Source organism: Calypte anna, chromosome 3 (assembly GCF_003957555.1).
Source record: "Calypte anna isolate BGI_N300 chromosome 3, bCalAnn1_v1.p, whole genome shotgun sequence".
NCBI classification, from domain to species: domain Eukaryota; kingdom Metazoa; phylum Chordata; class Aves; order Apodiformes; family Trochilidae; genus Calypte; species Calypte anna.
Genome location: NC_044246.1, coordinates 14,717,639 through 14,732,830, shown reverse-complemented (window position 1 = coordinate 14,732,830; position 15,192 = coordinate 14,717,639). Strand labels below are relative to the sequence as shown.

The following is a 15,192-nucleotide window of genomic DNA, read 5'->3' as shown; positions in this document are numbered from 1 at the left end:
CAGGAGCAGGGAGGTGATTGTGCCCCTGTACTCAGCACTGGTGAGGCCTCACCTTGAATACTGTGTTCAGTTCTGGGTCCCTCACTACAAGAAGGACGTTGAGTTGCTGGAATGTGTCCAAAGGAGAGCTAGCAAGCTGGTGAGGGGCCTAAAGGAGAAGTTATATGAAGAGCAGCTAAGGGAACATGTTTAGCTTGGAGAAGAGGAGGCTGGGGGGGAACCTCATTGCCCTCTACAGCTACCTGAAAGGAGGTTGTAGGGAGGTGGGTGTTGGCCTCTTCTCCCAAGTGAATAATGACAGGACCAGAGGAAATGGTCTGAAGTTGCAGCAGGGAGATTTAGATTAGATAATAGGAAGAATTTCTTTACTGAAGGAGTTGTCAGGTACTGAAACAGCCTGCCCAGGGAGGTAGTTGAGTCACCATCCCTGGAAGTATTTAAGAAATGTCTAGATGTGGCACTTCAGGGAATGATCTATTGGCTGAGATTGTAGGGGTTTTGGTTTTTTGCTTATTGCCAGTCTGTATCATTGGACTCTGTGATCCCAGAGGTCCTTTCCAACCACAATGATTCTGTGATTTATTACAAATTATTAACTTGACATACTGTATTTAAAAGTTAATGTGGAAGACGATTTATACAATTACTTCAGCCATAATACTGGATGTGATACTGCAGTTTTGAAGTAAAAGTAGAAGGAAATTCTCTTTCTAGTATTGTCTGGTGCTTAGTGTTGGTTTATACTTTGTTGTCTTATGAAGACAGGTAACTGACAGAAATTAATTCAACCACATGAAATTAATCCCCAATGCAGATATTAGAGTTCAGATGTAATTTTCCTGTTGGCATAGTATTATCTCTAAATGTGTAAGTTAGCACTTCTATGTATTAGAATCACTAGATTGACATAGTTTTCATTTAACAGAGATACTGATACTTTTAAAATCTCAAAAGCATAATGTTTGCTTTTAATTAACTTCTGCTTCTGCAATTTGGAATGTTCTTTAGTCATTAGTATTTAATCTAGAATCCAAAAACAAATAAGAATTTTCACAAACAAGAGACCTACTCCTTTGGAGGCAGAAGCAGTACCCAGTGTGATGGGAAGTACTGTAAAAGCTTCTAATCTGCCCAATGGCAAGAAGCTGCAAGTGAGTAGAGGTCTGCTCCTGTGCAATGCCACCTCTGGTTTTGTGGGGATTTTCCACACCTTAGTATAGGAAACAGTTTCTCTTTTCCAACTCAAAGGGAAAAAAAATTATAACCTCAGTGAGACCTTGAATGAATACTCAGTGTTGAGGGGCAGTCAAGGACTACAAGGGATGTGGGTTTGACCGTCCTATGTTGAGCCTGGTTAAGGTCATAGCAGTGCAGTGTTGGAGGGCTTTCACATGAAGCTGTGTTTATCTATAGTCTGTCTCAGTCTGTCAGATTATCTTGTAACTTTTACATTACACACAAAGGGGAGAACAATGAATAATGACTGAAGAGCAGGAGGTGCATATGGAACACTGGAACGTCCTTGGTTACCCTCAGGGAAATGCAGTACTTATGAATCATTGTGAACCATCATTTATGTGCTGTTCAGTGCCTTAGGAGAACTTGTTTTAAATGGGAAAGAATGAAATCACTAAATAATCATTCACTTGTATTTTACTTACTGGCAGTTTTTTTTTAAAAATTGAATGTATAACAGAAACCCATCATATCAGTTTTCTAGCATGTGGTTCAGCTTTGTAAAAAATTGCCCTACCTATCTCCAAGGAAACAGTGAGAGATGCTATTTTTGTGTCTAATGTTGCCTCCACACAAAGGTATCTTATCTTGTTTCTTCTCTTTTTTAGAGGTTAGCCTTCTTTCAAAACTATACAGGTTTACCCAGCAATGTAAGTTGTAAGTCAGCTTTGCTGCAAGCATACCCTTAGGAAATTATGAAAATTTGAAGACACTCTAAATACTGCAGGGATTTATTTTTCCCCTCTTTCTACAGGAAAAGGCAGCCACATGGTTGGTTTTAGTCACTTCTGCCCATTATTCAACAGAGATCTGTTCATATGCTTCCAATTTTTTTTTAGTTTTCTTCCTATTTCCAGTGCTGCAACTAAAAAGGCATACTTCCTTGGGCTCTTCTGAAACAACTGCTATTTCTGAAAGCCTTCATGCAGAATGCTTAATGAAAGAGCCCTGTAGCCAGCCAGTTGGCTGGCAATTAAAAGTATGTTTTTAAAAAATGCACTTGTTGTTCTAATTTATTGGATCAGAAATCACAAGCTCTAGAAGGTATCAACTGGAAAATCGTCCTTCTCTGAAGTTGTTATAATCCAAACTGTTGGCTGGACACTGACAAATATTAGTGGGGTTTTCTTCTCCAGCTAAATATGACTTACAGAAAGCTTTTCACTGAAATGGGTGGAAATGGTGTTGATACCTGTTTGAAGCTGATATTTCTCGAGTTCTTAGTTGAGGTCTTCATTAAAGATTCCAATGAAATGTAGAAATGTTATCAGCAAGTTTCAGCTCAAGAAAATAGAATATGTGGAAGGGGAGATTGAACTTTATGACTGTACCTTTAATTAACTGAAAAGTCTTTAGACTTTATATTTTCCACCATGTACCAAATAAAGAAGTGCTAATTCATATACTCAATAAAGATTAGATTGAACAGATATTTTGGCAAATAGGAAATAATGAAAGCGAAGTGCACAACATTCTTCTAATTATTTAATACAATAAAATCAAACCCTAGAATAATAATGTCAGCCCTAATTTTTTTTTTCCTGATCATTACTTTTTAGTGAGGAAACTGTTAGCTCAGGAAAGGTAGAGAAGGAATGTAATTTTAATGTTAAAAATTAGCAGTTGGAAGCTAAGCATTTAACAGCTGTCAGCATGAGAGAAAAATCACTTCTTCATATTAACTAAAACAAAAATTTGTTTGTTCCAGTGTAGTTTCTTGTTTATGCTTTCTTTACAAAGTGATAGTTCTCTGTCCTAGGAGAGTCCAATGAAATGACCGTTGTATTGCAGTAATGACACTTCAGCTGAGAACTCTTGTCTGACTGTTGCCTTGAATACAGTATAAATATATTCAAATGTCCATAATCCTTTAGATTATTGCCTTCCTATAAAATAAGACTACCCAGTTGATCTGCTGTCTCTCTATTTATATAAGTAATTTGAATTAAGGTTCATTCCTGTCTGTTTACACGAACTAGGGCAGGAACTTGTGCCATTCTATTCCTTCTTGTGTTGCAGAGTTGTTTGAGGGTTTTCTGTAATTTTTTCCCACCATGTCAGGCAGCTGATGACAGTGAAGTTAGTGTAGATGGAAAGAAAGGAAAATCTGACATTTCCAGACTGGGAAATTAAAGGAAGTACTTAGATATGGAAGCCATTAACAGCAGATCTGTTAATTTAAAAAAACAAAAATAAAAAACATTAAGAAATGGTAAATAAATATGACTGAAGTACCATACACTCCTGGTAATTTTTTTTCCTTGGGGATCTCTAACATGTGAATAACACATCTGTTTTATCTTAAAATATAGCCAGTATGGGTGATCCTTAGGCCATGCCTTGTAATTGACAAACCTTTGTAGAAACACTGTTACCAGTGTTAAATATACTCATCACTCCATAGTGCAGCATAAAACCAGGACAAAAGAAAGTAAATTTTAATAAATGTTTTGATGCTGCTGTCCTTTAACTGCAGTCATATTTTCCCTTTGTTTGCTTACAGAATGAGTATGCTTTACTAATACAGATCATTCCATTAAAGCAAATTAGGTTTGTCAGATGAAAACTGTTGTATGAACAGTTGAAAAAAAGAACTTCCATCTTTGTAATCTGTTTTTTCTCTTGTAACAATGATTACTGTAAAAGCTAGATAGCTGCTAGATTGAAAAAAAAAGTTTTAAAAAAACAACAACAAAAAACAACTGGGTTTGGCAATATGTTTTTGTAAAAAAAAGACCTAAATTGAAGCAGAAATTCTAGTGGGGAATAAAGAAGAGAACCAGAAGAGTTGAAAATACAGCACAGAGCAGTATCCGTACCAGATGGTATTTTTAATAAATTTATCAAGCAGATAGAAAAGATGATAATGAGCATTCAAAATGGGGAGTGGCAGACCCCCCTAGAGAGAAGGAACAGTATGGCCCCTTCTGCATGCTGCAGTTAGTTAGAATCACTTTCTAATTAACTGTTGCAGGGAAGACCACAGAATTATATTAAAAACACACTAAAACATTTTCTGTGTGGTTAAGGATTTTGATAAATCAAGGTAACATCTTCTCTTAGGCAGTCATGGATTAATGCAGAAATCTGAACGTGAGAAGGAGCAGGATGATGCTCAGAGCACCTGCAGGTAAAATATTGGATGAACTGAATTGTAGTGTGTTCAATTAATGCCTTACAGAGCACAAAATAGGCCACATAACCTAAACGTGACATGAACATTGATTTTGACACTTTTTTTTTTTTTTTTTTTTTAAATCTAGTGTTGATCAGGTTCCTCTCCTACAAAATACATTGTCTAGAAGATGCTTTAATGTATGTAAAAAATGGATACTCCGAGAAGTTCCCTTACTGCCAAGGGAGAGGGGAAGAAAAGGAAGCTAAGGCAAACTTTATTTTGATGCCAGTACTCTGTTTGTGCTATTAGTCTTTGCTTTATTCAGATTGTTCCCAGTGAAGTACTTCCAATGTCTAGCACCTGCTCCCCCATAAGAATCTGGGAACTTCTGAATCTCATTTTGCATTAGTAGGGAATCAAGAGGTTTCAGAATATTAATATGATGGGTTTAGTGGGTTTTTTTAGGAACAGAGATGATCATACATTTGATAGAACAGTAGATTTTTCAGAAATTGTTGCCTTTCCAGTGCCTTTATTACTTGGCAACAAGCTTGAGGTTTTTTTTCTTGTATGTCTTATGGTAATTTGATTTGTTAGTGGTTTTCTTAAGATAATGCTTCTGACACCACTAGCACACTGAAAAAACAATCCTAGTACTTCATTAAAAGTTATCTTTTTGAGGGTGCTGAAGGCTCTGAAATTAGCTCTGACTTTTCACATACCTGTAGTTCAGCTCTTTTCAGATGTTGCAGTATTTTAAATACATATTTTACATTCAACTATCTAAACTATGTAATGAAGTTATCACTGTATAGTGGGCTTAAAATGGCACACTTGCATCTGTACTGTACGTGATTTGTTTTCTAGTGAAAATTGAAAGTGTTCATTGTATGACTGGAATTTTGTATTGCACTACCATACAGATTTCAGGTTCATCAGAGCTAAAACAATCTAGCATATTTTTTTAAAATACAGAATTTGTGTTATCATTTGTGTAAAACAATTAGTGCTTTTAACATTTTCCCCCAAAAAACCCCAAGGGTTCAATAGACAATCTTGATTTTTATGTGTTCAGAAAACATCACTTTTCAGCCTTGTTGATACTAATTTTTATGTTGAGAGAGAGAATAGAGAGAGATATATATTTGAGAAGTTGAGGAGGTTGAAAGTGCTGGACCTGACTAGGGCGTCTTAAGGAGGTTGTTGTTTGGGGTTTTTTATATTCTTCTGTCATCTTGCTGGGAAATGACGTACAAAAAGCTTGGAATTCTATCTGAATTACAGACAGAAAGTACCATACTTGATTAAATGTTAATAGAGGGAAATAATAGGTACTTCCAAAAATAAGTATCGAAGCACTTGTAGAACAGAGCTAAAAAAAGCAGTTTATGCACAGGAAAATACACCTCTCTTGCAGCATGCTACCAGAGGAGTTGCTGTTGTATTGCTCTTTGATGAAATTGCTGAAATGATGTCAAGCCCTAACTATACAATGAATTGTATTTGATTTGAAAGTAAGGAGCAAACTACTTGGAGTTGGATCTAAATTGGATTAAGCACAATTAAGTAAGTGCAACAAAAGCATTCCTCTCCTTGGAAACCAACACTAAATTTACATCCTTTGCTAAAGAAAAATAATTCCCAATACTATGGGGTTTTTTATTGCTGGGTATGTAATATTTCCCTGCTTCTAAAAATTATTAGTAGTAGTCTGTATTATCTTTTATCTAATTCAGTTTATAACAGCAATTTCCAAGATAGAGTATTCAGTTTTGGATGTGTCAGAGAAAAGGAAGAACTGGTTAGGTGATGCTGGCACAGGGACTGTGGTGTTGGATATTTACTCTGATTGCAAGATTGGTTGTAGAGGTGAAAGAGTTCATTATAGATGTTGCAGAAAAAGACATCACTTAGCAATGGCCTATTCAATTAGAATTGTAATTTTATATTTTTCAACTGAAATTCCCTTACTGTACACATGGTTTTACCAGAAATGCTTTTACTAATTTCAAACTTCTTTGAGTGCCCATTTTTCCCTGCAAAATTCAAACAGCATATAAGGTGAATGAAAGAAGGGAAATTCGATATTTTTCTGTAATACCTTTTACTTTGTTTGGAATAAGTGGGCTGATGCTTTATGGCTGTATACAAGATAAAAAAAAAAATCTTTGGATCTTTGATTAATCAGATTAATGAAGAGGGGAGAGGCAGGGAAGTACCGTATAATTTCACCACTGTGTTTTGGCTTTCCTTTTTTCAAGAGGATGAATTCTATATAGTTTCTTTTCTTCTGCTGTTAGAATTTTGTGTGTGTGTGGTAGTAGTCAGTCATACCTTTTTTCGAATTCTTGACTGAACAGCTGAATGACATTCCATCTGAATGACAGACATATACCCTTTCTTCTTCTCATTGTCCAACTTGTATTCAAGGATTTTTTAAGTATTAAAAAGCATTTTCATATTCTAAATTCTCGGATGCTGTTTATAATCATAATCAGAGACACCATCTGAAGTACCAATAGGTACAAGTTGAGAATAGTCTCCTGAGCTGTGAGGCTTCAAGCTTTGGTACCAATACTGTAAAAGTTACCTGTACCACTGCAATTGTGCTTCATATTTTACGTTAAATAAGAATTAGATTTCTGTATCTTGCTTATACTTTCATCCTTTTTTGCTTTTTCCTTTTTCTTTGGCACTGCTTTCCTACTTCAGATAATTGGTATCTGAACTGTTTCCTGACTGTATGTCTGTCATCTTTATGTTTTAATCCACAGTCCCCACTGAAAATGTTGCAACAATTGCAGACTGTGCCAGCGTGATTGAGGGTGTAAGTCGCAGCCGGAATGCCTTGTTGAATGGAGACACAAAAAACTATGACTGGGATTCTGGGTACACGTGCCACCAGCTTGGGAGTGGAGCTATCGTAGTACAGCTAGCACAGCCCTACATGATTGGATCAATACGGTAAGAGAGTGTTTATTTTTCTCTGAATTAATGGCAACAATGAAACTTTTGATGAACGGTTATTTTCTTTACACTATATGACATTTGGAAGGGGTGGTAATTAGGGGACTAGTAGTTGTCATTTGGCTTTGTACTTCAGTATAATGGGCATGGTAAAAATTAAATGTGCGAGTCATTCTAAGATATACCAGCACAATTTCAGAAAATACTGTATTTGAGAAACATAGTAGTAATAGTCAAATTGTAAGATTGAAAGTATATACTTGCATTAAAATACAAATATAACTGCAGGCTAACTTTTGGTCAAAACATGTGCAGTTCCACCTCAGTGAGATTCTTATCCACCTCATTTTCTGTGAAAACAAACATTTTGTGAAGAAATCCATCATCTTGAGTCAGATTTCCTTTTCACTATACAATTTGTACCAGTTCTTAATTGAACTTGGAGTGTATAATAAGGGTACAGTAACCTGAACGTTTAAGTGTTGGATTAGTGAATGTGTTTAGGTGTGGACTGAAGATTGTTGGGCTATTTGTACAGTGAATGTCTTTGTACATAGGAGGAAGAAACTTTTGGCTAATGTAGAAACTTTGGAGGTAGATTGGAGAGCTGGATTGTTCACAGGTGAAGCCAAATAAATTCTTGCTGACTTCAGATTCTCCTGACTGTACATGGTTTGGTTTTTTGTTTGATTTGGTTTTTTTCATAAAATCAGGCATACAAAACCTTGTCTTAATGGCTTCCTGTTCTTTGTAAATTTCGAGTATGTTGTCGCGGACTTAGTATTCTCTGTGACAATAAAAAAAAAAAAAGAGAGAGAGAGAGATTTCTGAAGTTAGAGTATTAGGGAGCAAAGACTGAAACTCCAGGCAAGGATCTGGGACCAGCAGAGACCATGTTATGATACTCGTAGGTAAGTATTGGTAGGAACTAGCTTTGTGCAGTCTGCTTTGGAGAGTTGCCTCTTCAAACTGAGTTATGAGCAAGTGAGACTTAAAAGCTCTTTAATAACTGCCAATTTCTATTTTGTGTGTTTTGGTTTTGGCTTGTGGCATTGTTATGATGGCTATAAACTTTGAAGATTAAATTTAAAATCAGACATCCAGCCAAATCTCTAACCTAACAGAAGCACTCTTTTGCCTGTATACTAGTTACAGATGTTAAGTTGAATGAGTATAATTGGCAGCTGTATGCCTCTGAGTTTGGGGTTTTAGTGTTCAGTTAAATATTGCATCTCAAGTAGAAAACCAGGAAGACACAGTACTCAGATTCCTTAGAAGAGTTAGTTGAAAATGTAATTATATCATTTTCATGGCTCTTTAAATTTAAGTAGCAGCAGAAGCTGTGGCCATATGAAGGAGTAAGAGAAGAATATGTGAACTAAGTACATAGTTTCTCAGCTCAAATTCTCTATTTCCCTATTTTACCATTTTTTTCTGTATTTCAGTTGATGAATCACACCGTCTTTGCAAGTCAGTGCAGAAAATCTCCTATATTAAATACTGTGCGAATGTTTTTTCTTGAGCAGAAAATGACATAATTTAGAACCAATACACATTTGGTGATTTATGTGGTATTGCATTGTACAGATACGTGGTCAAAATCTCACATTCCTTTGTCAGCTTTCCTGCATGTAGCATACAAACAAGATGAAACAGCTTGTCTTTAAAAACAACAGCAATAAATATTATCACCCAGGGTATCTTTTGACAAAGGAGACTATCTCCATTGCCTAAAGACAGAAATGCTAGCATTACATCATCTTTTTGTTTTTGTATTCTGTCTAGAAGAACGAGTGTTTTTATGTGCAGCCTCTTCTGTTGTGGATCATAGGCAGCCAGGGAAAGATGCATATGGAGAGGGGAGGTTTCACTGTGTTGCAGCTACAGCTTTGGCAAACCAGGGTCTGAACATGTCCTATACTGTGCAGTGCTAAAGATGGTGACACTGTCTCTTTAGTTAGCACCAGAAAATCTTGAGACTGGTACAGAAATCAAATGAAATATCAATATACATTAGAGAAAAAAATCTTGGTATTTCATCTTAATGAAAGCAAGAGATGTCTTTGAACACAATGTCTTCCAGAACTGATGAACTCTATTCAGTGCCTGTTTTCCTGTTATTTTCTTGCTTGAACACTCTCTTGATCTCTCTCTCCTACCTAGTATAAAAAAATTTCCAGCAGCATATTCTTTAGACTAGCTGTATACCATGTCTGCAGATTGACATGAATTGCTTTACCTCCAGAAACTGAGTCATTAGACCTGTAGGTTTGGATTCCAAATGAATAATTAGGAATTAAAGTAAGTATCTTTTAAGTTCAGAGACATGAATGTGCCATTAAATATATTTGTATCAGAGACAGTAAATATATGAGCCTTTGAAAAAGGGTAGTAAATGCTTTTAGTTGATAAAAGTCAGAATACTGCTGGAGGGAGCCTCCAAGTCAGAACGTGTTACTATGGCAACTAAATTCTGAATATGAACAACTCTTGGTGCACAAACATGCATTAGAAATGTATAGAGTGCTTTGTTTCAGGGTTGTATCTTGTGTGCATGCTTTTCTGCAAAATTCATCCCACTGGCTTAGAATGTTAAAACCATTCAGGCTGCAAGGGACTTGAGGAAGACATCTAACACAGCCTGTACCGCAAAGCAGGGTCAGCTAGGAAGAAAGACCTTCCTACTTAAGGCTTTGCGCAGTCAGAGCTTGAAAACCTCCAATGAAGGATGTTCCTCAACATCTCTGGGTAGCCTCTTCCAGTATCTTAATTATCCTCAAAGTGTACTCTTTTTTTTTTCTTTCTTTCTTTCCTTTTTTTTTTTTCCCCTGCTTTTCATGTGGTTCCTGTTTTCCTGTGTCTTCAGTCTGTCTGGAGCATTCTGTTTCAGTATTTGACCACAGTCTTTTGTTTTCCACATTGTGCACCTCAGTAAACAGCCTAGGTCAGTCTTCTTGATAACCTGCTCTCAGGTATGGACAGTTCCTCCTCCTCTGATTATTTGATTCCTCCCTGACCCCAAGTCTTTGGTGGAACAAGCCACTTTCCTCACCTTGTGCAGTGTGTGTGCTCCAACCTCCCAACCATCCCTCTGGTGGTCTTGTCCAGACTTCTGTTGGACTTGCCCAGATCTACCAGTGTTGAATTTGGGTGCAAAATGGAATGCAGTGAAGTAAAGGATAATAATCTCTTTACTTTGTTTTCCTAGTTCAGTTCCTGTAGCTATGGCTTGGTGTGCTGCTAGCTGTCATTTCTGAGAAGTCACACAGGCATCTAATAGCATCTTCTGTTCAATATGACTCAAATGTCCTTATTAGCACAGCCACTCAGGCTGTAGCATTTACTGCTGTAATGGATTCTGTATGAAGTACAGAATTTTGCTTTTGATCTTGTTGAATTTCATGAGATCCTTTTTTTGCCCATGCCCTATGTCTTCCCAGAGGCTGGCAATCAGTCCTCCTGAATGGCAGCTGTGCTCACAAGTGTATTGACTGCACTCCACAGTGTGCTGTCATTCCCAGGCTTGATGAAGGCTCATTCAACCTCCTTGTCCAGGTTATTGATAAAGACATTAAAAGTAATAGGTTTCAGAACAGACTCTGGAAGAGCTCCTCTTGCATCCAGTCTCTGGGCAGTGGCTGAGCAGTGTTATCCACTACTTGTTGAACTAAACCATCTAGGTAATTTTTACCCATAGCTGTAACGCTATGGAAGACCATGATGAAACCCTGTTATTATTGAATACTTCATCAGGTATTTGTGTATAAATTTGGTCTTCTTGAATTCTGCATCAAAATTTACTCAGAAATTCTGAAACAGATTTATTTATATTCTGTACTTAGTAGTATATACATTCTACTAGCAAAGACCTGGAAAACATTTTATTTTAACATAATTGTAATTAAATGTTCTCTTTTAAATTATAGAAATTAAAACATTTTTTTATTTAAGAGAGTTATTCATAGTAATTCAGTAATTCAAGAAATTCCAATAATTCAACAAATTCAATAGTTTAACATAGTAAATATAATGTAACTTTAAAATGGCTAAAACTTGAGTATTTAAAAGACAGCCATATCACAATAGCTCTCCATCTAACTCTGCATTTATCTGTACTAGAAAAGCAATACTGTTATGCTACTGTATTTAGCTTATAACTTCATAGAGTGGGGTTTTTCTTATAAATTTCCAAAAAACGACAGAAAAGAAAACAACAAAAAAAATTCTTGCAGTGTATGGTGGTGGAGTAGGATAGATTTCTTCCTTACCATAGGGGTTTTCTTGTTAAAATAAATAGAAATGTTTTGCATTTCTTAACCACTCCATCCCAGTTTAATCTATTTGAAGATTTTATTACTAATATGAATGCATAATAGCCAGCTGTTGTGCTTTTCTTATTCAGAGTAATTCTTAAATTAACAAACTGTATCAATTAACTTTGTGGTTTTTGCTTGCTAATACCATCATCATATACATCTCTTAAGCTTTCTAATTTTTCATACCACTTGTGCCTATGACATTTTTCTTTCTTTGCTGCTCATTTTCTGCCCTCGACTGTCTTGAGAGTGAAATCATAACTCAGAATAAGTGATCATAGATGCAAATGGTAAATATACAGGAATTTTCTTTCATTGTGGAATCCTGAAGAAAGATTACTTTCCTACAAGAGAACTACTGAAACATAAATATCTGCAGAAAATGAAAGGTCATGTAGACAACCAGATGCAAAAATGCAAAGGCATTTATATAAAAATACTCTCTCAATATGTTTTTGTGTTTTCTTTCTTTTTCCCCGTATTTCAACAAGTGTTGCTACCTCATGTTTTATTTCCTTTGGAGTTTTTAATTTTCTTTTGGTTGTCTGTAAGTACATAAGTAGCTTATGAAGATAGTGCTATCAGATATTTACACTGCACATGGTAACTACTGACTTTATAGTATATCAAGTCATCCTGTCAGGTGCTTGAGTACATGTAGGTATAATGCAGTCTGAACTAAAAAGTGACTTTTTTTCTTTTTCCTCAGAAATCTATGCATAAAAGGGAAGCAGCACAAAAAGCTTGTGTAAATGCAAAACAATCAACGTGGCATTAGGGAAAAACTGTTTAAGTACTGCAGTGTTTTTTGATGTAACAGGTAGCCGATTTAATCAGTTTCCCACACGTATAATATGAATTTTTATATATATTTGAAAAACTCTTATTTTATGAAAGAAGGCGTTTTCAACTTGTGATATAAGTAACAGTACCCTATTAAATGATTAACAGATTTAGAGTTTAGATACCCACAAAAGTGTCATAAGAAATATGTTTAAATCTCACAATGTTGCAGGCATCGAGCTAGATAAAGCTTTGTTCCACTTTTCCTTCTCAATCCTGGGGGCAAGATTTAGTAGCAAGAGCTAATTTATCTTTTTATTCTGATATGAAAAGACCTAGAAATACAAGCAATTTTGCTGTAAACAGATGCATTTCCAGTGAGTGTAATTCTGACATTTTTAAGTGGAATCTTCGCCTTTCTGCAATTTAGCATCCGTCTTAGCAAAACGTGACTTTTCTACACAAGTTTAGCCTGCTAGTTTGCCTGGAATGTGTTTCAAAGATTACTGTACCTGGCATAAAATGTGGCTGTTGTGCTCAGTGTGCACCAGTGAATATTCATGTAATCACCTGCAAGCTTTTCATGGTTTATCCAGAAAGGTATTTCATGCAGAATAAATTCCAAATAGGTTTTGTTGTCAGTCTCCCTCCCCAGTCTCTCCTAAAAAAGCTACTGAAGCGAGGTAAAGAAATAACTTTATTTTCTTTCTCAAGTCATAAAGAAACAAAAATCTACATTTAGCATTCATGCGAAGTCACTTTGGGAAAAATTCTGCGGCAACTTTAATTCACTCATTGTTTGCTTTGCAATAATGCTAAGCCATGCTCTTTCTAAAAACCTATTTAAATTGGGCTAGGTTGTTTTGAGAGCAAGCAATTATACACATTCTTAAAAAGAAAGCATATATCCTGTTAGCCTTTTGCTCTAAAGCTGAGCCAGTTGTGTTTTAATTACAATAATGTTAGTTGAAATACAGTCACCAGTGTGCTTCTGATTTTGAAACTCTTGATCCTAGCTTTGAAAACACAGATCAAGGAAAAAACACTGAGCTCTCATGCTGAACAAGATCCTACTGAAAAGCATAATTAGCTACATTTTAATAGCCTTTTAAAAGAAAAATTTTGGATTTTTTTTTGCTTTTCCCTCTTTTTATCATTTAGAAGATTTGGTATGTTGTACTGATTCAGAATCTGTTGATTATTAGTAACTACCAAATCCAGGATTTTAATCCTTTTTTTTTTTTTTTTTAATGTATTTCAGTCAGTCTCTTTAGTATTTGAAGACTTCAAGCTGTAGGAAAACAGAATGGGAAAGACCTGATGAAGGAGGAGGGAAGGTGTTGGAGTTGGGTGGTTTTGATTTGGGGTATGTGTGTGGGATGTAGGTCTTTCGTCATGGCACAGTTACTGTTTTTGGTTTTTAATGTCAGCTCTGAAGTTTGCAATTTTCAAGTAGACTGTATTAGTATGAGCTAAAAGACTTGTGTTAAAAGTCTTTTATTTTAGCTTCTTAAAGCTAATTTAATAGCTTATTATTTTTGACCATAACAATGAGCTGGGCTCACTTGAGGGCATCTAGGGAGTTTATGGTAAATCTGCTTGTCCAGTAGACCTAATTTCACTTGGAGTGCTGGAATTCCAAAACAGGAAATAGAGCTAAACTAGATTATTTTGAAAAGAAAGTAATAGCATTGGTTTTTAGGTCAAAGATACATGTCCTTAATAACCAAGTCCTGAAGACAGTCCAGCATTTTCTTGGGACAGCATCTGTGCAAGAGAGAGGATTCTGCATTCTGCAACTGGCTAGGTCATTTTACCCCTCTAGTAGTACTGGTTTTTTAATGTTAAAAATGAGCAATAATTTTTGCAGCTATATTCCTCCTAGCAGAGGTAGCAGCTGAAAGCAAGGAAGATTTTCTGAACTAGAAGAAAGGAATTTATAATATAAAACTTCAGCACTCTTCTGAAAGATGATTAAAGAGAGACAGCTTGGAAAACTGTGGCTGGGAAGGTCTGTAGTGTAGCCCAAGTTCTTTTTGCTTTTAAATATGTTTCAGCTATTTTCATCAATAGTCGGTGGATCCTTACCTATTGTACTACAAAAACTGTGGATCTGTGGAATTTCTTTGCAGCTGGAGAAAGAACCAGGTTTAGCTGTATTACCTGGCTTTCACAGCCCTCTGTACATTTGGCTTTAGTGATTCTCACTTAGAAAAGAGTAGAACATTTCAGTTGAAGGCAACCTACAGTGATCACCTGGGTCATCAATGCAGTTACAGCTATTTCACGTAGCTAGCTTTGCTTTGGTTGACTACAGCTGGTTCATTTGTTTCTGCAGCAAATATTCAGATTTAAACAGTAATCCTAGTAAGTGTTTGCTAACTTGTACAAAAGCCTGAGGATGAAGAGATGGCAACAGTTTGTAACAGCCTCTATATTACAGTAGAGTATTTGTTTTCCATTAGTGTGTTGAGTAAGGGTTCAGAGAATAAGAGTTTTAACAAAAATAAAATCAGCAAAACAATTTTCCATGGTAAACCTAATGTGCATTGTTCCCTTGGAATATTGCAATTGAAAAACTGTATCCAGTCACCTCTAAGTGGAATACAAAAGATTTTTGAAATGTTGGGGTTTGGTATCAGATTAGCCATTGAGTTTATATGAAAACAATAAGAACAGCAATTAATATTTCTAAACTAAACCCTGCTCATCAGTGGAATGACATCAAGCAATTGCTTGATGTAGAATGTAGGCAAACCCACATCTGTTAAT

At 35.9% G+C, this 15,192-nt stretch overlaps 1 protein-coding gene across 3 annotated transcripts in view; it reads left to right on the top strand.

The window, feature by feature from the left end:
• Window positions 1–15,192, top strand: part of BTBD9 (BTB domain containing 9) — a 116,534-nt gene that overhangs the window by 70,263 nt on the left and 31,079 nt on the right. For all 3 annotated transcript variants that reach the window (XM_030446788.1, XM_030446789.1, XM_030446790.1), the window contains exon 9: window positions 7,129–7,318. In XM_030446788.1, the coding sequence (XP_030302648.1) occupies window positions 7,129–7,318 (190 nt within the window). The remainder of the gene's footprint in view (window positions 1–7,128; window positions 7,319–15,192) is intronic.